Raw genomic sequence first — 25,363 nt, 5'->3', positions numbered from 1 at the left:
CATTGCATAACTGATTGAGCAAGACCTCCTTGCACAAAATTCCGCTATTAGCTACTGAATCTTCAACCTCTTTGCTGGCGAAAGAAAGGATTGTTGAAGATTCAAGTTTAGGAGAACTCCTAAGAATTGTTTTACTGGGCTGGGAGAAAGGTCAGACTTTTCTAAGTTGAGAATCCAGCCTAGATCCTGAAGGACCTGAATGGTCCTGTGAATGTGGACTTGTAAGCGAGGAACAGAATCCGCCACTACCAGAATGTCGTCCAGATATGGAATAATAATCGACTCCTTCCTCAGAAGGGACACCACCTCCGACATGAGTTTTGTAAATATACGGGGGGCAGAAGAGAGCCCGAAGGGCAAGCAGACAAACTGGTAGTGATGGATCCTGCCCTCCCAGGGAACGGCAAACCTCAGGAATTGCTGAGATTCTTTCTGGATTGGCAGATAGTAATAGGCATCTTTCAAATCTATAGTTGCCATTACTGAATTTTCTTTTATAAAAGAGCTACTGCTGATTTTACCGTTTCCAGGGGTTTCAAATTTATTATGCTTCTGAACTTCCCACTCGGCTTTTTCACCACAAACAGGCGAGAGTAATGTCCCTGGCTGAGATGGTGAGAGGGAACTTGGACGACTGCGCCCAACTTTAATAAATCCTGAACCCCCTGAAGAATCTGTGAGGAATGATTTGAGATTAGAGTCACTACAAATTTTTGAGGAGGAGGGGAGGTAAATTCCACTATGTAGCCTTCCTGAATGATATTTACAATCCATAGATTGGGAATTAAAGCTTCCCAGTGGAGGGGGGGGGGGGGGGAAGTCAACGAAGCCCCCACAGGGATGGCGTCATTGCTTCTTGGTATCGGATTCATTCTGGGAGGGATTGAGAATGAATCCTCTACCTCTGCCACCTTTGCTATAGGACCAGCGTCCTGTCTTTCCTTTCCCTGCTCTATAAGCCTGACTTGGTTGGCATAGGAGACGAAAAGGAGTCTTCTTTTTTGGTTCTGCCTTTTCTCGAGGAAACCCTTTTTGATTATCAGATGCTTTAGCTAAGATGGAGTCTAACTCAGGACCAAACACAAACTGACCGTGAAAGGGAAGTGAGCATAACTTCGTTTTTGATGCTAGATCCCCAGACCAGGATTTTAACCATAACACACGTCTTGAGGAGTTAGATAATACCGCTGTACGTGCAGATAATCTGACCGACTCAGCAGAAGCATCTGACAAAAAGTTTGAGGCCATTTTAAGGAGAGGGAGAGACTCAAGAAATTGTTCACGGGGAGTATCCCCGTGAAGATGCCAGGGTAACTGATCAAGCCATACCCCCAGGGTCCTATCAACAAAAGTGGAAGCAACACTGGGGCGCAGAAGGGTCGCAGCAGCTTCCCAAGTTTTTTTTTTAACCTTTTAAGGATGCCGGGCGTATGCATACGCCCTGCATCCCGAGTCCTTAAGGACGTGGGGCGTATGCATACGCCCGTGGGAATTCCGGTCCCCACCGCTAGCCGGTTGGGGACCGGACCAGAATGCCTGCTGAAATCATTCCTGAGACCCCCCCCCCCCCCCCAATGTTGGCGATCGCAGAAAATCGCATGTCAATTCAGACATGCGATTTTCTGCTATTCCGGGCTGATCGGGTCTCTGGTGACCCGATCACCCGGAAAATAGGGATGATCGGAGCTGTCAGGGACAGCCCTGATCATCCTGAGGGATAGGAGCGAGGTCGCAGTGCTGCAATCTCCTCCTATACCCTGCCATTGGTCAGAACTGATTCTGACCAATGGCAGGGCAGGACAGTGGGTTGCCATGGCAACCCCCATTCTGCCCACCCCTGGATGTCGAGGGGATCGTGGGAAGAAGATGGATGCCGGAACCTGCAGGAGAAGATGCCTGGGGATCCCCGATCGTCGCTGGAGACTGCTGGATACTGGCTCAGGTAGGGAAACTACATGGGGGGGGGGGGGGATGGAAAGTAAAGTGATCTTTACTGTGGCAACCACTAGGAAGGCCAAACTGCAACTCCCAACATGCCGGCATTCTGGGAGTTGAAGTTTTGCAACATCTGGAGAGTCACAGTTTGGAGACCACTGTTACAGTGGTGCCCAAATGGTTGCCCTCCAGATGTTGCCAACTACAACTCTCAGCATGCCTAGACTGCGCAAAAATGCTGGGAGTTGTAGTTCTGAAACATCTGTCCCTTCAGATTTAGCAATTTTCATTACATTTTTGAAAATTGCTGCTATACTTTGAAGCCCTCAAATTTTTCAAAAAGCAAAAATATGTCCATTTTATGATGCCAACATAAGGTGGACATGTGGGAAGCCTGTCTGCTGAACTTGTGGGAGGGGCCAGGTGTATTTAACGCCCGGCCGCCCTGCAGCCGGGGCGTTCGTGGCACAGCGTTGGAAGGTGACGTCAATCGGGGACTTCCGGTTCCGGTCTGAGAACGGCGCACGTCGAGTGGACGGTGTACATCTCCAGACTCACATCAGAGATTGGGTAAGTGCCGGGTCCCGGCTCCTGTCAGGGTTACCGTTTTGTGGCTAAGCATGTAGCCCATTGCAAGGGCAGTTATCCGCCGGCCGGGAATGCGGCTTACGTTTGCGGTACAGGATCGGTCCTCGGTGGACTTTCGGGATCCGGGCAGGCACAGGAGTCTGGAGGTGAATAGCAATACATGTGATGAAGGGGGAGGGGGGGAGGCGGGCGGTTGGTTCGGGGCGTGCCCGCAGGTGCCGTACATCAAATGTCATAAGGTTGTATGTTCTACATTGAGTAGCATTGCGACACAAGGATGCTGAGCTGCAGGTTGTCACAGATGTTGCAGGGGGCCTGTCACGTTGCAAGGGGTTGTCATTTATCATGTATTTGTACGTTACAGGTACAAGAGTACTAGGTGCAAGTCCTGTCGACTTTCTAGACTGGTAGGTATGCTTTAAGTGTATATATAGTAGCACTTGGGGTTAGAGGCTGATTATAATTGATGCAAGGTTTATCTGGCTATCCTGATAGATGCGGCTGGTTCGGGGAGGGCACGTGCTGTGGTTGCTCTGGAGACATGGCTACGGGGGTACCGCACACAGCAAGGCGGTGGTCATGTTTCCGGAGCGGCCATCGGCCGCGTGTTCTAGACCGAGTATCAGCATGTTGTCATGAGACGGTGGAGTAACGTTGTATGGACCAAACCTCTGTTGCAACTTGCTGGATTGGATTCTGACAAAAAAAATATAATAATAATAACAATATAAATAAAATAATAATAATTTTGTGCACTTTACCATGACTGGTCTCGCGATGGACATTTCAGGACATATAAAGACGCCACACATAGGAGCAGATGGTTCCTGCGTTCCTGACACCGTTGCATACGGTTTATGACTACGGACTCGTTTTCAGAGCCAAACATTATTAATGAGTAGACATTTAACCCCTTGTCCTGACACGCTTTCAGGGGGGTAACAATCAGCTGGCTTCTGCTGACACGTTCCAGAAGCGTTCCCTTATGGCACACATTAGTAGGTTCTAGCCCATATCCCTGGCACGCTTCAGGGGGGGTGACCTGGGTACCACACGTTGTACATTTAAGTAGGCATTTAACCCGTTGTCCTGACACGCTTTTCAGGGGGGGGGGGGGATAACCTACAGCTGGTTTGCTGCTGACACGTTTTCAGAGCTTGCCTTACGGCATACTTTAAGTAGGCGTTAGCCCGTGTTCCTGACACGCTTTCAGGGGGACAACCTACATTTGGGTGCTCCTGACACGTTTTCAGAGCATACCACACGTCACACATATCAGTAGGTGTTAACCCCTTTTCCTGACACGCTTTTCAGGGGGTAGCCTACGACTGGTTTGCTGCGGACACGTTTTTTCAGAGCTTACCTTACGGCACACTTGGAAGTAGGCATTAGCCCGTGTTCCTGACACGCTTTCAGGTGGGCAACCTCCAACTGGTTGCTGCTGACACGTTTTCAGAGCATACCACACGTCACACATGAGTAGTTATTCAACTCATTGTCCGGACACGCTCAAGGGGGTAACTACGATTAGGTGGCTGCTGACACGTCTTCAGAACATATACACGACAATATTGAGTGACTCGACTGTCTTCTGACATATCTGTAAAGAGGGGGCCACAACAAGACGGCTACTGACACGGTTTCAGAGCAAATTGCACGATTCTCAGGCACGATGTAACTCGTTTCTTACCACATTTTCTTCAACGGGCCTGTGCCAACGTCAGGCGTCCGGAACCTCACTCGTGCATGGTGTCACGATGGTATTAATGTATTGACGGTTCCACGGTAGTTGGGACAGTTCACGGTGTTTTCTCAGCTATCTGACTAGTATAGCCGTTTTCAATAGGTGGTACACGGTGAGGTGGTAGGCACCTGGGCCGACAGTTTGTTTACATGGTAGCATGCTAATATGTCATGTTGTTTTAGGTCCTTGCCAGATGATTGGCGGTGGTTGTTTGCAGGTCAGTAATCAGGGGGTGTCTTCAGGTCGAGTTGTTAGTCGTATGTGGTTTTTCATGTCTCAATCTTTCCCCAGCACCCGTTACAGCCCGGACAGGTGGTGGCATCATGTCGAACGCATCAGACATTGAGGAGACGTTGTCTGTCCCAGAGACCCCTGCCAGGAGTTCCGAGCAGGGAGTGGGTACCGCTTACAGGTCATGGACAATTCCCAGATTGAGGAACTCCGCAAGAAGGGAATTCCATTTCCGGCATCAGCCAGGAAAGCGGAGTTGTACAAGCTGCTAATGTCAGGACAGGAATCTAGCGGAAGTCAACAGGACATGTCAGGGCAGACCGTGGCCACGTCTTTGGCACAGCTACACAAAATGATGAACAGCATGATGTCCTCTTTGTCCAGCCTGCAATCTAGAATGGACATGTTTGAGAGGGGTAGTGCATCCCAGGCATCAGTCCCTCCTGCGGCGGTTGCACCGGCAACCCCAGCTACTTCCGTGGTGGCAGCTCCTGTAGGTAGGGGAACAATGCCTCCTAAGATCACGCTATCCCACTTCATCCCGCTGCCATCAGCAGAGATATCCTTGACGGCAAGGACGTTAACCTGGCATCCTTGCTTATCAGCACTCAGGACGTCACTGAAACTAAGACAGTAGCGTGTGGGGAAGTTTCGATTGTCTTTAAGAGTAAGGATGCCAGGTTAAACCGCAAGCTCACAATAGTTAAATTCGTCATTGCTTTCAGTCTATACAGAGATGTGATTTGCTCAGAAAAGCCAGAAAGAAGGGAGGAGCTGGATCTGTACTTATGCAAGTTGTCTGAATTTGCATACAAATATGGTGGGTCCTACTTCTATGAGTACCACAAGTCCTTTGCGGCAAAAGCAGCGGCGGGGGTCAGTCAGTTCGCTTACGAAACAGACTGGAGTGTCGTGGACACTGAACTGTTTTATAAGCACTTCGCTGGGTTGAAGGCACCTTCCTGCATGATCTGCCAATCTATTTCTCACACAGCCCCGTGGTACTCCAGCATCAGCCATGAACCGGAGCCAAGCACTAGCAGGGGTGTCACGGCCTCATCTGCTCCCGGTCATAAGTTCTCGTCTGCAGTAGACAAACTGGGGTGCCCCGTGAGATACCTGGGCAAGAGCCAGGTGTGCAACAACTACAATTTGTCGAGTTGCGATTTCAGTAACTGTAGGTTGTTGCACGTCTGCTTATTTTGCTTCCGGGCCCATCCCAGCTCGTTGTGCTCCCAGAAGTCACAGCAGTCTTGACTAGACAGGGTTCAGGTGGATGCGTTGGCTCATGTGTTGTCGGGTCACCCGGAACAGGACTGGGTACAATGGTTACTCACAGGTTTCAGGACGGGTTTCCACACAGGGTTAGTGGCGTTACCTCAATCCACTTTTGAGTGCAAAAATCTAGCATCAGCCACGAAACAGCCCCAGGTAGTCACAGAATTGATACAGCAGGAGTTGGCAAAGGGCTTCGTCATCGGGCCATTCCAGTCCTCCCCATTCGAAGTTTGGAGGGTCAGCCCGGTTGGGGTGGTGACGGGAAAATTCTCTAATAAAAAACGCCTAATTTACGATTTATCTGCCCCGTATTCCTCTGTGGTACCCAGTTTGAATGCCCTGATCCATTCTGAAAAGTTTTCAATGAAGTGCGCTTCTATAGACCAGGCTATCCAGGTCATTCTTCAGTTGGGACTAGGCACATGGTTGGCAAAAGCGGATATTACTGATGCCTTCAAGTTGCTACCAGTGGCCGAAGAGTTGTGGAAGTGGTATGGCATAAAATGGCAGGGCATGTACTATTTCGCGTCAAAACTAACGTTCGGCTCAAAGAGCAGCCCTTGGTTGTTCGAACAGCTGGCATGAGCCTTACACTGGGCGTTGGTAAATGAGACAGGTTGTAGACACGTGATACATTACCTGGATGATTTCCTCTTGTTAGATCCCCCAGGGTGCGTTCCCGACAGCCTGCCCCCATTAAGGTCATTGTTCTACACCCTTGGTGTGCCCGTGTATCCCAAAAAAACGGAGGGTCCAGCTGTTATTATTACGTTCCTTGGCGTGGTATTAGACACTGAGAAAATGCAGGCCAGCCTGCCAGCAGACAAGTTAAGTAGGATAAAGGAGGCCATCCAGAAATTTGTGAGAACCAGGGTGACATCAAGGGTGGAACTCCAGAGCTTGTTAGGAATGTTGGCCTTTGCTATGCGGATAATTCCGCAAGGAAGATCTTTTGTTTCAAGGTTGTTAGCACTACTGTCATCAGCAACCAAGCCGAGTAGTCAGGTTAAGTTAGGTCCTGAGTCACTGGCAGATTTACACATGTGGCACAACTACATCAGCCAGTGGAATGGTGTGTCAATGTTTTTGCCAGCAGTCACTGACGACTCTCCAAAGGTGCACACGGATGCTACAGGTACGTTGGGTTTTGCAGCAATACATGGCGGTGAGTGGATGGCCGGCCCATGGCCACCGGAGGTCCCGGGGTTCGGCCGCACTTCCGCCTTGTTTGAAGTGTATCCCATCGTGGCTGCGGCATTTGTTTGGGGGCCCTTATGGTCTAACTCCACGGTCACGTTCTTCTGTGATAATTTGGCCACAGTACAGGCAGTGAATAAGGGCAGATCCAAGTCATTACAGGTTATGAGTCACTTGCGCAGACTGGTATGGTTAGCACTACAGCACAATTTCAATTTCATAGCGCAACACATAGCGGGAACTTGCAACTCACCAGCTGACGCCTTATCCAGGGGTAATTATGATCTCTATTTTCAGGTCACACCAGGTGCGGATCCAGTAGCCACCCCAGTGCCTTCACATCGGGTGCTGACGCTGGATTGGGGCATTACTCCCTGATAGCAGAAACCTTAGTTCACTAGCCCCGAGGACAAGGAAGGCTTATGCAGCGGCCATCAGGTTATACAGCTCTTTCTGGACAGACACACTTTACCATGGTGCTTCAACATTCCCACCATACTACAGTTCATTGCCTTTTGCCACTCTGACTTGGGCTTGTCATACAACACCATAAAATTACATATATCCGGGATACGACACTACCACGCCGCCTGGAGTGCTGAAGGGGGTCCAACAGACAGCATATGGCAGTTATGTGTGAGAGGAGCTATGATTGGATGAGGCTGGACACCCCCCCCTCCCCCCAGCACTCCAGGCGGCACTTCCTGTATTTGGACTTTGGTCCAAAGTCTGTGTATGAGTTGGGGGAAAATGGGTTCTTGAGCTTTTTTAAGCACAAATAAAACATAGAAAACTTCATTTTTTTTTTTAAACAAAGTATATTAGAAATATTTTTCATTTACCATAAGGAGTGCAATAGAAAAATTTGTTTTAATACCAGTAGTGAGGTCAGACGCTGGCCGGCCTGAGATCGCTTCCAAGGGACCAGAATGAAGGCCCCGCACGATGCTGAAAAAAACAACAGCACGGGAGTGGAAGAGAAACCGGAGCCCTGATCCGCTCCCTATCGCTCATAACTCCGCTTCAGCCCGGACTTGGACGCCACAGAAGTAGGTAAGAAGTATAGCAAAAAAAAAAGTGAAAAATAAACTGTAACGCGGGATCCGTCTCCCGCACCTCTCAGGTTACCTGCCCGGATCGGGACAGTGAAAAACACTGGAGGGGAGAGGAAGGGGAGGGTCATTTAACCGTTCAGTGTTTTTCCCTGTCCAGTCAGGCGGAGGCAATCTCAGGGTGCTATCGTGGAGACAACTAGAGAATAAGGTGATAATAGTCCCCATGAACCGTGTGATCACCGGTGCAAATCGATTAGGGTGATAATAGTCCTCATGGACCTTGTGATCACCTGTTCATATCCATTAGACTGATAATAGTCCTCATGGACAGTGTGATCACCTGATCATATAAATTAGGATGATTATAGTCCTCAGGGACAGTGTGATCACCTGTTCATATCCATTAGACTGATAATAGTCCTCATGGACCATATGATCCCTAGGACTGCCCATCTAGAATAATAAATAATTTATTCTTATTGGAGGACACATAAATGAACCCAAAGAGTTGAAGTCCTGGTCAATTTCTAGAAATCAGAATTGGTGCCAAAACCTCCCGAATCCAATTCTTGGGTCTTATTGTGGATCTGCAGAATATGAAGATCTTTCTGTCTCCAAGGAAAGTAGAGTAGATAGGAGTAGCAGTGCTGAAGCTCTATCGTACACCAGTGATGACAGAGGAGCCACGAGTGTCCTAGATTTGTTGACTATGAAGCCACCAACCTTCTCAAACCCTGAAGCGGCATCAGACATCTCTAGCTCCTCCCATCTCTAGCTCCTCCCATCCTCCCCAGGAGATCTACGGTCGACCAACCGGGCAAAAGGTTCCTCCGCAAACAGCAAGTAATTACTACAGATGCTTCGGCCACAGGATGGGGCAGCCATTTAGGGGAGAGCTGGGCTCAAGGTCTCCTAGTATGAAGCTGAAGTCCTTAAATTTTTGGGAGTTAAAAGGGAGTACTCTGCCCCTAGACATCTTATCACCTTTCCAAAGGATAGGGGATAAGATGTCTGATCGTGGGGGTCCCGCTGCTGGGGACCCCCGGGATCTCCCTGCTGCACCCGGTGTTCATTAAGAGTGTAGGGTGCAACGCCGGAGGCTCGTGACGTCACAGCCACGTTCCATCAATGCTAGACTATGGGAGGGGGCGTGACTGCCATCATACCCCCTCCCATAGACTTGCATTGAGGAGGCGTGGCTGTGACATCACGAGCCCCTGCCCCACATGACCAGTCATCCACCACAGAGCATTGTTCGCTCCGTGCACCGGATGTCTGGGATGTGCCGCAGGAGAGATCGCGGGGGTCCCCAGTGGCGGGACCTCCGCGATCAGACATCTTATCCCCTACACTTTGGATAAGGGATAAGATGTCTAGGGGCGGAGTACCCCTTTAACAGCCACAATGTGAATAGACCATAAAAATATAACCTAACAATGACTCCACTTCTGTCTGTGATTTATTAACATTTAAAAACATGTGAACAGCATCTATGCTACATGACTTAAATGATGGTCCTTTAGTTTGTCTTTAGTAATAAAGCATTTCCCACATTCTGAACATGTATACAGCTTCTCTCCTGTGTGAATTCTCGCATGTCTAACAAGATGCGATTTATCTCTAAAACATTTCCCACATAATGAACATGAATGTGGTTTCTCCCCTGTGTGAATTTTCAGATGTCTGATAAGGTTTGATTTTTCTTGGAAACTTCTCCAACATTCTGAACATGGGAACTGCTTCTTCTCCATGTGACTTCTCTCATGTGCATCAAGATTTAATTTATCTGTAAAACTTTTTCCACAATCTAAACACTTAAATGGCTTCTCTTCTATGTGAATTCTCTCATGTCTAACAAGAACTGATTTCACTGTAAAACATTTCCCACAGTCTGCACATGTAAATGGTCTCTCCCCTGTGTGAACTCTCTGATGATCCTTGAGTTTGGATTTAGTAATAAAAGATTTTTCACAATGATAACATGGAAATGGCTTTTTTGCTGTGTGACTTCTCTCATGTCTAACAAGACTTGATTTATCTGTAAAACATTTCCCACAATCTGAACATGAATATGGCTTCTCCCCTGTGTGAATTCTCTCATGTCTAACCAGATCTGATTTATTTATGAAACATTTTCCACATTCCAAGCATGAAAACTGCTTCTCTCCTGTGTGGACTTTCTCATGTCTAATAAGACTTGTTAGCTCTGTAAAACATTTTCCACATTCTGAACATGTAAATGGCTTCTCTCCTGTGTGGCTTCTGTAATGACCAGTTAGTTTGCTTCTGGTAATAAAACATTTCCCACATTCTGAACAAGAATATGGCTTCTCCCCTGTGTGATTTCTCTCATGCCTAACGAGATGTGATTTATCAGCAAAGCATTTCCCACATTCTGAACATGAAAATTGCTTGTTCCCTGTGTGAACTCGTTCATGTCTAACAAGATGACATTTTTCTGTAAAACATTTCCCACATTCTGAACAAGGAAATAATTTCTCTCTTGTGTGAAGTCTCTCATGAACCTTGAGTTTGTCTTTAGTGATAAAGCATTTCCCGCATTCTGAACATGCATACGGCCTCTCTCCTGTGTGAATTCTCACATGTTTTACAAGATTAGCTTTTTCTGCAAAACATTTCCCACATTCTGAACATAAATATGGCTTTTCTCCTGTGTGACTTCTCTCATGTTTTAGAAGATTTGATTTTGATGTAAAACAGTTTCCACATAATGAACATGGATATGGCTTCTCTCCTGTGTGAAACAGCAAATGTTTAACAAGAGCTCTTTTCTGGGCAAAACATTTCCCACACTGAAAGCATGAATATGGCCTTTGCCGATGTGTATTAAGATCTGAGTTTGTTGTAAACTCTTCACCATATTTATTTCCTTCAGAATTTTCATCTCCTTTCCGATCCGTTGTTGTGGTAACAATGTGTGGATCAGGAGAAGGTTCCTCGTGATCTGGAGGATTATTATAGGATAGATCTCTCCATGAGGTAATAATGTGTGATCGGTCAGGAGATGGTTCCTCGTGATCTGGAGGATTATTATAGGATAGATCTCTCCATGAGGTAATAATGTGTGATCGGTCAGGAGATGGTTCCTCGTGATCTGGAGGATTATTATAGGATAGATCTCTCCATGAGGTAATAATGTGTGATCGGTCAGGAGATGGTTCCTCATGATCTGGAGGATTATTATAGGATAGATCTCTCCATGAGGTAATAATGTGTGATCGGTCAGGAGATGGTTCCTCGTGATCTGGAGGATTATTATAGGATAGATCTCTCCATGAGGTAATAATGTGTGATCGGTCAGGAGATGGTTCCTCATGATCTGGAGGATTATTATAGGATAGTTCTGTCCTGTGAAGTCCTGGATGGACATTAAGGGTAATGGGGTTTACCCATGAGGAGTGCTGCATGATTTCTTCTTCAGTATAATTTAGTGATAACATGAAGATTCCCTCAGGCTCCTTATTGGAATTATCTGTTAGGATTACAAATACATTTTTCTTACCAAAAAGATACATTTATGACATTCGTATTAAATAGGAAACACATTGTTTTGGGTTTTTTAAAATTTCCGCCAAAAGTGGATCCTGCAAGAAAGTGTAAGTATATATTTTTTTTATATTTTAGTTTCTTATAATACATTTCTAGGTTTTGTTTCTAAAACGGTGTGTGTGAAACCAGCCTTATAAAGCATTGTATAGTACTTTATTGGGGTATTCTAACCTTCAAATAAAAGTGAGATTGCATCCACTGTTTCGTTCTCTGCAGTTCTGCCTGTGGCTATCCTTCAGTATGATAGTCAGGTGCACATTAGAGAATTCAACTTATGGCTCAGTGAATGGTGTCAGGAGAAGCGTTTGGCTTTGTGCTTCACGATAGCTCTAGTTGGAATAGAAAGGACCTTTACAAGAAATATGGTTTCCACCTTTTTCTCAGGGGGACAAATGTCCTCAGTGAACAGTTCAAAGTATTTTCAAAGGAGTATTTAAACTAGGAAAGTGTGTGTGTGTGTGTGTGTGTGTGTGTGTGTGTGTGTGTGTGTGTGTGTGTGTGCGTGGGGGGGGGGGGGGGTCTGTTAACATAAAACAGGGATCTGATAAGACCCAGCTAAGATATAAGAGGATCTGATAAGACCCAGCTAAGATATAAGAGGATCTGATAAGACCCAGCTAAGATATAACAGGATCTGATAAGACCCAGCTAAGATATAAGAGGGATCTGATAAGACCCAGCTAAGATATAAGAGGGATCTGATAAGACCCAGCTAAGATATAAGAGGATCTGATAAGACCCAGCTAAGATATAAGAGGATCTGATAAGACCCAGCTAAGATATAAGAGGATCTGATAAGACCCAGCTAAGATATAAGAGGATCTGATAAGACCCAGCTAAGATATAACAGGATCTGATAAGACCCAGCTAAGATATAAGAGGATCTGATAAGACCCAGCTAAGATATAACAGGATCTGATAAGACCCAGCTAAGATATAACAGGATCTGATAAGACCCAGCTAAGATATAACAGGATCTGATAAGACCCAGCTAAGATATAACAGGATCTGATAAGACCCAGCTAAGATATAAGAGGGATCTGATAAGACCCAGCTAAGATATAACAGGATCTGATAAGACCCAGCTAAGATATAAGAGGGACCTGATAAGACCCAGCTAAGATATAAGAGGATCTGATAAGACCCAGCTAAGATATAAGAGGATCTGATAAGACCCAGCTAAGATATAACAGGATCTGATAAGACCCAGCTAAGATATAACAGGATCTGATAAGACCCAGCTAAGATATAACAGGGATCTGATAAGACCCAGCTAAGATATAAGAGGATCTGATAAGACCCAGCTAAGATATAACAGGATCTGATAAGACCCAGCTAAGATATAACAAGATCTGATAAGACCCAGCTAAGATATAAGAGGATCTGATAAGACCAGCTAAGATATAAGAGGATCTGATAAGATATAAGAGGATCTGATAAGACCCAGCTAAGATATAAGAGGATCTGATAAGACCAGCTAAGATATAAGAGGATGTAATAAGACCCAGCTAAGATATAAGAGGGATCTGATAAGACCCAGCTAAGATATAAGAGGGATCTGATAAGACCCAGCTAAGATATAAGAGGGATCTGATAAGACCCAGCTAAGATATAAGAGGGATCTGATAAGACCCAGCTAAGATATAACAGGATCTGATAAGACCCAGCTAAGATATAAGAGGATCTGATAAGACCCAGCTAAGATATAAGAGGATCTGATAAGACCCAGCTAAGATATAAGAGGGTTCTGATAAGACCCAGCTAAGATATAACAGGATCTGATAAGACCCAGCTAAGATATAAGAGGATCTGATAAGACCCAGCTAAGATATAAGAGGATCTGATAAGACCCAGCTAAGATATAACAGGATCTGATAAGACCCAGCTAAGATATAACAGGATCTGATAAGACCCAGCTAAGATATAAGAGGATCTGATAAGACTCAGCTAAGATATAACAGGATCTGATAAGACCCAGCTAAGATATAACAGGGATCTGATAAGACCCAGCTAAGATATAACAGGGATCTGATAAGAACCAGCTAAGATATAACAGGGATCTGATAAGACCCAGCTAAGATATAACAGGATCTGATAAGACCCAGCTAAGATATAACAGGATCTGATAAGACCCAGCTAAGATATAACAGGGATCTGATAAGACCCAGCTAAGATATAACAGGATCTGATAAGACCCAGCCAAGATATAACAGGGATCTGATAAGACCCAGCTAAGATATAACAGGGATCTGATAAGACCCAGCTAAGATATAACAGGATCTGATAAGACCCAGCTAAGATATAACAGGATCTGATAAGACCCAGCTAAGATATAAGAGGATCTGATAAGACCCAGCTAAGATATAACAGGGATCTGATAAGACCCAGCTAAGATATAAGAGGATCTGATAAGACCCAGCTAAGATATAACAGGGATCTGATAAGACCCAGCTAAGATATAACAGGATCTGATAAGACCCAGCTAAGATATAAGAGGGATCTGACAAGATATTAGAGGATCTGATAAGACCCAGCTAAGATATAACAGGATCTGATAAGACCCAGCTAAGATATAACAGGATCTGATAAGACCCAGCTAAGATATAAGAGGGATCTGATAAGATATTAGAGGATCTGATAAGACCCAGCTAAGATATAACAGGATCTGATAAGACCCAGCTAAGATATTAGAGGATCTGATAAGACCCAGCTAAGATATAAGACGATCTGATAAGACCCAGCTAAGATATAACAGGATCTGATAAGACCCAGCTAAGATATAAGAGGATCTGATAAGACCCAGCTAAGATATAACAGGGATCTGATAAGACCCAGCTAAGATATAACAGGGATCTGATAAGACCCAGCTAAGATATAAGAGGATCTGATAAGACCCAGCTAAGATATAACAGGATCTGATAAGACCCAGCTAAGATATAACAGGGATCTGATAAGACCCAGCTAAGATATAAGAGGATCTGATAAGACCCAGCTAAGATATAACAGGATCTGATAAGACCCAGCTAAGATATAACAGGATCTGATAAGACCCAGCTAAGATATAACAGGATCTGATAAGACCCAGCTAAGATATAACAGGGATCTGATAAGACCCAGCTAAGATATAACAGGATCTGATAAGACCCAGCTAAGATATAACAGGGATCTGATAAGACCCAGCTAAGATATAAGAGGATCTGATAAGACCCAGCTAAGATATAAGAGGGATCTGATAAGACCCAGCTAAGATATAACAGGATCTGATAAGACCCAGCTAAGATATAAGAGGGATCTGATAAGACCCAGCTAAGATATAAGAGGATCTGATAAGACCCAGCTAAGATATAAGAGGATCTGATAAGACCCAGCTAAGATATAAGAGGATCTGATAAGACCCAGCTAAGATATAACAGGATCTGATAAGACCCAACTAAGATATAACAGGATCTGATAAGACCCAGCTAAGATATAACAGGATCTGATAAGACCCAGCTAAGATATAACAGGATCTGATAAGACCCAGCTAAGATATAACAGGATCTGATAAGACCCAGCTAAGATATAACAGGATCTGATAAGACCCAGCTAAGATATAAGAGGATCTGATAAGACCCAGCTAAGATATAAGAGGATCTGATAAGACCCAGCTAAGATATAACAGGATCTGATAAGATATAAGAGGATCTGATAAGATATAAGAGGATCTGATAAGATATAACAGGATCTGATAAGATATAACAGGATCTGATAAGATATAAGAGGATCTGATAAGATATAACCGGATCTGATAAGATATAAGAGGATCTGATAAGATATAAGAGGATCTGATAAGATATAAGAGGATCTGATAAGATATAACAGGATCTGAAAAGATAACAGGGATCTGGAAAGACCCAGATAAGAGAGTTCTCTGCTCCCATGACCTGATGAGCCCCAAAATTCTGAGCCTTGTGAGCTACCCGGAGCAGGAGAGGATCTCTATGTGCAGTCTCCTCCCTCAGGTCCTGACTATACATAACACAGGGGATCCCTGGGGCTGGAAGGGTTAATGTAATGTAGATCTAAGGTGGAGCCTCCCCTGAAGAAACCTCTGAATTCCCTCTGTAATCCATTATTACATTCCTGGGGTAACACCTCCTGGCATTATTACATACCTGGGGTAACACCTCCTGGCATTATTACATACCTGGGGTAACCCCTCCTGGCATTATTACATACCTGGGGTAACACCTCCTGGCATTATTACATACCTGGGATAACACCTCCTGGCATTATTACATACCTGGGGTAACACCTCCTGGCATTATTACATACCTGGGCTAACACCTCCTGGCATTATTACATACCTGGGGTAACACCTCCTGGCATTATTACATACCTGGGGTAACACCTCCTGGCATTATTACATACCTGGGGTAACACCTCCTGGCATTATTACAAACCTGGGCTAACACCTCCTGGCATTATTACATACCTGGGGTAACACCTCCTGGCATTATTACATACCTGGGGTACCATATATATATATATATATATATATATATATATATATATATATATATATATATATATATATATATATATATATATGTCTCTACTTACCTTGTGATGTGAGGGTCCGGGGGTCCTCCATAATGTCCTGGTACAGATCCTTGTGTCCTTCTACATACTCCCACTCCTCCATGGAGAAATAGACCGCCACATCCTGACACCTTATAGGAACCTGACACACAATGATACCGTCATCACCAGACCCCTCCATTACTGTATAATGTCCCAGCAGTGTCACCTCTCTAATCATCACCAGACCCCTCCATTACATGTCCCAGCAGTGTCACCTCTATAATCATCACCAGACCCCTCCATTACATGTCCCAGCAGTGTCACCTCTCTAATCATCACCAGACCCCTCCATTACTGTATAATGTCCAGCAGTGTCACCTCTCTATTCATCACCAGACCCCTCCATTACTGTATAATGTCCAGCAGTGTCACCTCTCCAGTCATCACCAGACCCCTCCATTACTGTATAATGTCCAGCAGTGTCACCTCTCTAATCATCACCAGACCCCTCCATTACTGTATAATGTCCAGCAGTGTCACCTCTCTAATCATCACCAGACCCCTCCATTACTGTATAATGTCCAGCAGTGTCACCTCTCTAATCATCACCAGACCCCTCCATTACTGTATAATGTCCCAGCAGTGTCACCTCTCCAGTCATCACCAGACCCCTCCATTACTGTATAATGTCCAGCAGTGTCACCTCTCTAATCATCACCAGACCCCTCCATTACTGTATAATGTCCCAGCAGTGTCACCTCTCCAGTCATCACCAGACCCCTCCATTACTGTATAATGTCCCAGCAGTGTCACCTCTCTAATCATCACCAGACCCCTCCATTACTGTATAATGTCCCAGCAGTGTCACCTCTCTAATCATCACCAGACCCCTCCATTACTGTATAATGTCCAAGCAGTGTCACCTCTCCAGTCATCACCAGACCCCTCCATTACTGTATAATGTCCCAGCAGTGTCACCTCTCTAAACACCAGACCCCTCCATTACTGTATAATGTCCCAGCAGTGTCACCTCTCTAATCATCACCAGACCCCTCCATTACTGTATAATGTCCAAGCAGTGTCACCTCTCCAGTCATCACCAGACCCCTCCATTACTGTATAATGTCCCAGCAGTGTCACCTCTCTAATCATCACCAGACCCCTCCATTACTGTATAATGTCCCAGCAGTGTCACCTCTCCAGTCATCACCAGACCCCTCCATTACTGTATAATGTCCAGCAGTGTCACCTCTCCAGTCATCACCAGACCCCTCCATTACTGTATAATGTCCCATTAGTGTCACCTCTCCAGTCATCACCAGACCCCCTCCATTACTGTATAATGTCCCAGCAGTGTCACCTCTCTAATCATCACCAGACCCCTCCATTACTGTATAATGTCCCAGCAGTGTCACCTCTCCAGTCATCACCAGGCCCCTCCATTACTGTATAATGTCCCAGCAGTGTCACCTCTCTAATCATCACCAGACCCCTCCATTACTGTATAATGTCCCAGCAGTGTCACCTCTCCAGTCATCACCAGACCCCTCCATTACTGTATAATGTCCCAGCAGTGTCACCTCTCTAATCATCACCAGACTCCTCCATTACTGTATAATATCCCAGCAGTGTCACCTCTCCAGTCATCACCAGACCCCTCCATTACTGTATAATGTCCAGCAGTGTCACCTCTCTAGTCATCACCAGACCCCTCCATTACTGTATAATGTCCCAGCAGTGTCACCTCTCTAATCATCACCAGACTCCTCCATTACTGTATAATGTCCAGCAGTGTCACCTCTCCAGTCATCACCAGACCCCTCCATTACTGTATAATGTCCCAGCAGTGTCACCTCTCTAATCATCACCAGACCCCTCCATTACTGTATAATGTCCAGCAGGGTCACCTCTCCAGTCATCACCAGACCCCTCCATTACTATATAATGTCCCAGCAGGGTCACCTCTCCAGTCATTACCAGACCCCGCCATTACTGTATAATGTCCAGCAGGGTCACCTCTCTAATCATCACTAGACCCCTCCATTACTGTATAATGTCCAGCAGGGTCACCTCTCTATCACCAGACCCCTCCATTACTGTATAATGTCCCAGCAGGGTCACCTCTCCAGTCATCACCAGACCCCTCCATTACTGTATAATGTCCCAGCAGTGTCACCTCTCCAGTCATCACCAGACCCCTCCATTACTATATAATGTCCCAGCAGTGTCACCTCTCATCACCAGACCCCTCCATTACTGTATAATGTCCAGCAGTGTCACCTCTCATCACCAGACCCCTCCATTACTGTATAATGTCCAGCAGTGTCACCTCTCTAATCACCAGACCCCTCCATTACTGTATAATGTCCCAGCAGGGTCACCTCTCTAATCATCACCAGACCTCTCCATTACTGTATAATGTCCCAGCAGTGTCACCTCTCTAATCATCACCAGACCCCTCCATTACTGTATAATGTCCCAGCAGTGTCACCTCTCCAGTAATGAACAGACCCCTACATTACTGTATAATGTCCCAGCAGTGTCAGCTCTCTAATCATCACCAGACCCCTCCATTACTATATAATGTCCCAGCAGGGTCACCTCTCTAATCATCACCAGACCCCTCCATTACTGTATAATGTCCCAGCAGTGTCACATCTCATCACCAGACCCCTCCATTACTGTATAATGTCCCAGCAGTGTCACCTCTCTAACCATCACCAGACCCCTCCATTACATGTCCCAGCAGTGTCACCTCTCATCAACAGACCCCTCCATTACTGTATAATGTCCCAGCAGTGTCACCTCTCCAGTCATCACCAGACCCCTCCATTACTGTATAATGTCCCAGCAGTGTCACCTCTCTGATCATCACCAGACCCCTCCATTACTGTATAATGTCCCAGCAGTGTCACCTCTCTAATCATCACCAGACCCCTCCATTACTGTATAATGTCCCAGCAGTGTCACCTCTCCAGTCATCACCAGACCACTCCATTACTGTATAATGTCCAGCAGGGTCACCTCTCCAGTCATCACCAGACCCCTCCATTACTGTATAATGTCCAGCAGTGTCACCTCTCCAGTCATCACCAGACCCCTCCATTACTGTATAATGTCCAGCAGGGTCACCTCTCCAGTCATCACCAGACCACTCCATTACTGTATAATGTCCAGCAGGGTCACCTCTCCAGTCATCACCAGACCCCTCCATTACTGTATAATGTCCAGCAGTGTCACCTCTCCAGTCATCACCAGACCCCTCCATTACTGTATAATGTCCCAGCAGTTTCACCTCTCTAATCATCACCAGATCCCTCCATTACTGTATAATGTCCAGCAGTGTCACCTCTCCAGTCACCACCAGACCCCTCCATTACTGTATAATGTCCCAGCAGTGTCACCTCTCCAGTCATCACCAGACCCCTCCATTACTGTATAATGTCCCAGCAGGGTCACCTCTCATCACCAGACCCCTCCATTACTATATAATGTCCAGCAGGGTCACCTCTCTAATCATCACCAGACCCCTCCATTACTGTATAATGTCCAGCAGGGTCACCTCTCTAGTAAGCAGCTCAGTGATCCTGTGGATGAGTTCTAGGATCTTCTCCTCATGTAGCAGTGAGTGAGGTGGAGGCTCCGTGATGGGGCCCCGGGCCCTGCTCTGTCCTCCTGACTCATGGAGATGGCTGCTGGGGGCCACACACTCCCCCGATGTCTTCTTCACTATGGTATAATCCTGTGTATGGAGAGAGACACTAAATCCCTGGAGCAACAACCAGAAACCTCCTCCAATAACTTGTAATATAACAAGACTCAGGGAAGACATCCCGGCCCCTCGGGACTATTACACTTCTCCATAATCTCACTGCTCTTACAGGAAAGAATCCCTTCTATGTTGGGGTAGAAACCTTCTCTCCTCTAGATGTAGTAGATGCCTCCATGTTATAGTGTCATATAGATGTCATCTAATGGAAATGTCCTCCAGACCACACTCCTCCATCTGATCCTCCTGCTCCTCTCCTCCTCCATCTGATCCTCCTGCTCCTCTCCTCCTCCATCTGATCCTCCTGCTCCTCTCCTCCTCCTCCATCTGATCCTCCTGCTCCTCTCCTCCTCCTCCATCTGATCCTCCTGCTCCTCTCCTCCTCCTCCATCTGATCCTCCTGCTCCTCTCCTCCTCCTCCATCTGATCCTCCTGCTCCTCTCCTCCTCCTCCATCTGATCCTCCTGCTCCTCTCCTCCTCCTCCATCTGATCCTCCTGCTCCTCTCCTCCTCCTCCATCTGATCCTCCTGCTCCTCTCCTCCTCCTCCATCTGATCCTCCTGCTCCTCTCCTCCTCCTCCATCTGATCCTCCTGCTCCTCTCCTCCTCCTCCATCTGATCCTCCTGCTCCTCCTCCTCCTCCTCCATCTGATCCTCCTGCTCCTCTCCTCCTCCATCTGATCCTCCTGCTCCTCTCCTCCTCCATCGGATCCTCCTGCTCCTCCTCCATCTGATCCTCCTTCTCCTCTCCTCCTCCATCTGATCCTCCTGCTCCTCTCCTCCTCCTCCATCTGATCCTCCTGCTCCTCTCCTCCTCCATCTGATCCTCCTGCTCCTCTCCTCCTCCATCTGATCCTCCAGACCACACTCCTCCATCTGATCCTCCTGCTCCTCTCCTCCTCCATCTGATCCTCCTGCTCCTCTCCTCCTCCTCCATCTGATCCTCCTGCTTCTCTCCTCCTCCATCTGATCCTCCTGCTCCTCTCCTCCTCCATCTGATCCTCCTGCTCCTCTCCTCCTCCATCTGATCCTCCTGCTCCTCTCCTCCTCCATCTGATCCTCCTGCTCCTCTCCTCCTCCATCTGATTCTCCTGCTCCTCTCCTCCTCCATCTGATCCTCCTGCTCCTCTCCTCCTCCTCCATCTGATCCTCCTGCTCCTCTCCTCCTCCTCCATCTGATCCTCCTGCTCCTCTCCTCCTCCTCCATCTGATCCTCCTGCTCCTCTCCTCCTCCTCCATCTGATCCTCCTGCTCCTCTCCTCCTCCTCCATCTGATCCTCCTGCTCCTCTCCTCCTCCTCCATCTGATCCTCCTGCTCCTCTCCTCCTCCTCCATCTGATCCTCCTGCTCCTCTCCTCCTCCTCCATCTGATCCTCCTGCTCCTCTCCTCCTCCTCCATCTGATCCTCCTGCTCCTCTCCTCCTCCTCCATCTGATCCTCCTGCTCCTCTCCTCCTCCTCCATCTGATCCTCCATCTGATCCTCCTGCTCCTCTCCTCCTCCTCCATCTGATCCTCCTGCTCCTCTCCTCCTCCATCTGATCATCCTGCTCCTCTCCTCCTCCATCTGATCCTCCTGCTCCTCTCCTCCTCCATCTGATCCTCCAGACCACACTCCTCCATCTGATCCTCCTGCTCCTCTCCTCCTCCATCTGATCCTCCTGCTCCTCTCCTCCTCCTCCATCTGATCCTCCTGCTCCTCTCCTCCTCCTCCATCTGATCCTCCTGCTCCTCTCCTCCTCCTCCATCTGATCCTCCTGCTCCTCTCCTCCTCCTCCATCTGATCCTCCTGCTCCTCTCCTCCTCCATCTGATCCTCCTGCTCCTCCAGACCACACTCCTCCATCTGATCCTCCTGCTCCTCTCCTCCTCCTCCTCCTCCTCCATCTGATCCTCCTGCTCCTCTCCTCCTCCATCTGATCCTCCTGCTCCTCTCCTCCTCCATCTGATCCTCCTGCTCCTCTCCTCCTCCATCTGCTCCTCTCCTCCTCCTCCATCTGCTCCTCCTGCTCCTCTCCTCCTCCTCCTCCTCCTCCTGCTCCTCTCCTCCTCCATCTGATCCTCCTGCTCCTCTCCTCCTCCATCTGATCCTCCTGCTCCTCTCCTCCTCCATCTGTTCCTCCTGCTCCTCTCCTCCTCCATCTGATCCTCCTGCTTCTCTCCTCCTCCATCTGATCCTCCTGCTCCTCTCCTCCTCCATCTGATCCTCCTGCTCCTCTCCTCCTCCATCGGATCCTCCTGCTCCTCCTCCATCTGATCCTCCTTCTCCTCTCCTCCTCCATCTGATCCTCCTGCTCCTCTCCTCCTCCTCCATCTGATCCTCCTGCTCCTCTCCTCCTCCATCTGATCCTCCTGCTCCTCTCCTCCTCCTCCATCTGATCCTCCTGCTCCTCTCCTCCTCCTCCATCTGATCCTCCTGCTCCTCTCCTCCTCCATCTGATCCTCCTGCTCCTCTCCTCCTCCTCCATCTGATCCTCCTGCTCCTCTCCTCCTCCTCCATCTGATCATCCTGCTCCTCTCCTCCTCCTCCATCTGATCCTCCTGCTCCTCTCCTCCTCCTCCATCTGATCCTCCTGCTCCTCTCCTCCTCCTCCATCTGATCCTCCTTCTCCTCTCCTCCTCCATCTGATCCTCCTGCTCCTCTCCTCCTCCTCCTCCATCTGATCCTCCTGCTCCTCTCCTCCTCCTCCATCTGATCCTCCTGCTCCTCTCCTCCTCCTCCATCTGATCCTCCTGCTCCTCTCCTTCTCCATCTGATCCTCCTGCTCCTCTCCTCCTCCATCTGATCCTCCTGCTCCTCTCCTCCTCCATCTGATCCTCCTGCTCCTCTCCTCCTCCATCTGATCCTCCTGCTTCTCTCCTCCATCTGATCCTCCTGCTCCTCTCCTCTTCCTCCATCTGATCCTCCTGCTCCTCTCCTGCTCTATCTGATCCTCCTGCTCCTCTCCTCCTCCATCTGATCCTCCTGCTCCTCTCCTCCTCCATCTGATCCTCTCCATCTGATCCTCCTGCTCCTCTCCTCCTCCATCTGATCCTCCTGCTCCTCTCCTCCTCCATCTGATCCTCCTGCTCCTCTCCTCCTCCATCTGATCCTCCTGCTCCTCTCCTCCTCCATCTGATCCTCCTGCTTCTCTCCTCCATCTGATCCTCCTGCTCCTCTCCTCCTCCTCCATCTGATCCTCCTGCTCCTCTCCTGCTCTATCTGATCCTCCTGCTCCTCTCCCCCTCCATCTGATCCTCCTGCTCCTCTCCATCTGATCCTCCTGCTCCTCTCCTCCTCCATCTGATCCTCTCCATCTGATCCTCCTGCTCCTCTCCTCCTCCATCTGATCCTCCTGCTCCTCTCCTCCTCCATCTGATCCTCCTGCTCCTCTCCTCCTCCATCTGATCCTCCTGCTCCTCTCCTCCTCCATCTGATCCTCCTGCTCCTCTCTTCCTCCATCTGATCCTACTGCTCCTCTCCTCCTCCTCCATCTGATCCTCCTGCTCCTCTCCTGCTTTATCTGCTCCTCCTGCTTCTCTCCTCCTCCATCTGATCCTCCTGCTCCTCTCCATCTGATCCTCCTGCTCCTCTCCTCCTCCATCTGATCCTCTCCATCTGATCCTCCTGCTCCTCTCCTCCTCCATCTGATCCTCCTGCTCCTCTCCTCCTCCATCTGATCCTCCTGCTCCTCTCCTCCTCCATCTGATCCTCCTGCTCCTCTCTTCCTCCATCTGATCCTACTGCTCCTCTCCATCTGATCCTGCAATCCTCTCCCTCTAATCCTCTTGCTCCTCTCCATCTGATCCTCCTCCACCATCTGATCCTCCTCTCCATCTGATCCTCCTCTCCATCTGATCCTCCTGCTCCTCTCCATCTGATCCTCCTGCTCCTCTCCATCTGATCCTCCTGCTCCTCTCCTCCTGATCCTCCTGCTCCTCTCCTCCTGATCCTCCTGCTCCTCTCCTCCTCCATCTGATCCTCCTGCTCCTCTCCTCCTCCATCTGATCCTCCTGCTCCTCTCCTCCTCCATCTGATCCTCCTGCTCCTCTCCTCCTCCATCTGATCCTCCTGCTCCTTTCCTCCTCCATCTGATCCTCCTGCTCCTCTCCATCTGATCCTCCTCCTCCTCTCCTCCTCCATCTGATCCTCCCGCTCCTCCTCCATCTGATCCTCCTGCTCCTCTCCTCCTCCATCTGATCCTCCTGCTCCTCTCCTCCTCCATCTGATCCTCCTGCTCCTCTCCTCCTCCATCTGATCCTCCTGCTCCTTTCCTCCTCCATCTGATCCTCCTGCTCCTCTCCATCTGATCCTCCTCCTCCTCCATCTGATCCTCCCCCTCCTCCTCCATCTGATCCTCCTCCTCCTCTCCTCCTCCATCTGATCCTCATGCTCCTCTCCATCTGATCCTCATGCTCCTCTCCATCTGATCCTCCTGCTCCTCTCCATCTGATCCTCCTCCTCCTCCTGCTCCTCTCCTCCTCCATCTGATCCTCCTCCTCCTGCTCCTCCTCCATCTGATCCTCCTGCTCCTCTCCATCTGATCCTGCTCCTCTCCTCCTCCGTCTGATCCTCCTGCTCCTCTCCTCCTCGGTATAACCTGCCTACTTCCCGTTCTCATTGCTCCTATAACATTCCTATTGGCCCATTGGTTCCCATGATCCCTGACTGATCATATTGGGACTGATCCTCCCATTTTCTGGTTCTTTCCTTCACCTGGAAGGTCTGGGAGCTGTTATACAGGACACTGGATTCTTCCTATTATGGATTCCCCTTCCCTACAATAAAGATGATAGAAATGTAGATGGGTCACCTCACCTCTCCGGTCAGCAGGTGGAGGATCTCCAAGGTGAAGTGTAATATTCTCTTAGTCATCTCATTCCTGTCCTTCTCCATCCTTGGGGTCATTCAGGAGAAGAGGAAACAACCGGATCAGCTGGAGGGGAAGAGCAGACAAGTGGATCAGCTGGAGGGGAAGAGCAGACAAGTGGATCAGCTGGAGGGGAAGAGCAGACAAGTGGATGAGCTGGAGGGGAAGAGGAGACAACTGGATGAGCTGGAGGGGAAGAGGAGACAACTGGATCAGCTGGAGGAGAAGAGGAGACAACTGGATCAGCTGGAGGGGAAGAGGAGACAACTGGATCAGCTGGAGGAGAAGAGGAGACAACTGGATCAGCTGGAGGGGAAGAGGAGACAACTGGATCAGCTGGAGGAGAAGAGGAGACAACTGGATCAGCTGGAGGGGAAGAGGAGACAACTGGATCAGCTGGAGGGGAAGAGGAGACAACTGGATCAGCTGGAGGAGAAGAGGAGACAACTGGATCAGCTGGAGGAGAAGAGGAGACAACCGGAACAGCTGGAGGAGAAGAGGAGACAACCGGATCAGCTGGAGGGGAAGAGAAGACAACCGGATCAGCTGGAGGGAAGAGGAGACAACCGGATCAGCTGGAGGGAAG

The 25,363-nt window shown here is 48.1% G+C and overlaps 1 protein-coding gene across 3 annotated transcripts; it reads right to left on the bottom strand.

Moving 5' to 3' along the window:
* Positions 1-9,469: 9,469 nt before the first annotated feature.
* Positions 9,470-24,989, bottom strand: LOC130310035 (gastrula zinc finger protein XlCGF26.1-like). 3 transcript variants are annotated; one of them, XM_056552364.1, is made up of 4 exons: positions 24,726-24,989; positions 19,724-19,903; positions 16,201-16,321; positions 9,470-11,521 (listed from the first exon to the last, which is right to left on the bottom strand). In XM_056552364.1, exons 1-4 carry the CDS (start codon positions 24,813-24,815, stop codon positions 9,519-9,521), a joined length of 2,394 nt encoding a protein of 797 aa, XP_056408339.1. In that variant the 5' UTR covers positions 24,816-24,989; the 3' UTR covers positions 9,470-9,518. The 3 variants fall into 3 exon arrangements, with proteins under 3 accessions (XP_056408339.1, XP_056408340.1, XP_056408341.1); XM_056552365.1 differs by lacking the exon at positions 24,726-24,989 and adding an exon at positions 20,043-20,188; XM_056552366.1 differs by lacking the exon at positions 16,201-16,321.
* Positions 24,990-25,363: the final 374 nt, after the last annotated feature.

The sequence above is a fragment of the Hyla sarda genome, unplaced genomic scaffold, assembly GCF_029499605.1.
Source record: "Hyla sarda isolate aHylSar1 unplaced genomic scaffold, aHylSar1.hap1 scaffold_1549, whole genome shotgun sequence".
Lineage (NCBI taxonomy): Eukaryota > Metazoa > Chordata > Amphibia > Anura > Hylidae > Hyla > Hyla sarda.
Note: the sequence above shows the minus strand (reverse complement) of the source record. Positions and strands in the feature narration are given on the sequence as shown.

Bases quoted from the DNA above. Each gene is read 5' to 3' on its own strand.
- LOC130310035 (XM_056552364.1), bottom strand. From the start codon at position 24,815: ATGACCCCAAGGATGGAGAAGGACAGGAATGAGATGACTAAGAGAATA. The intron at 19,904-24,725 runs GTGAGGTGACCC...CTCCATACACAG, and splicing joins TCCACCTGCTGACCGGAGAG to GATTATACCATAGTGAAGAA. The intron at 16,322-19,723 runs GTGACCCTGCTG...ATTGTGTGTCAG, and splicing joins CTGAGCTGCTTACTAGAGAG to GTTCCTATAAGGTGTCAGGA.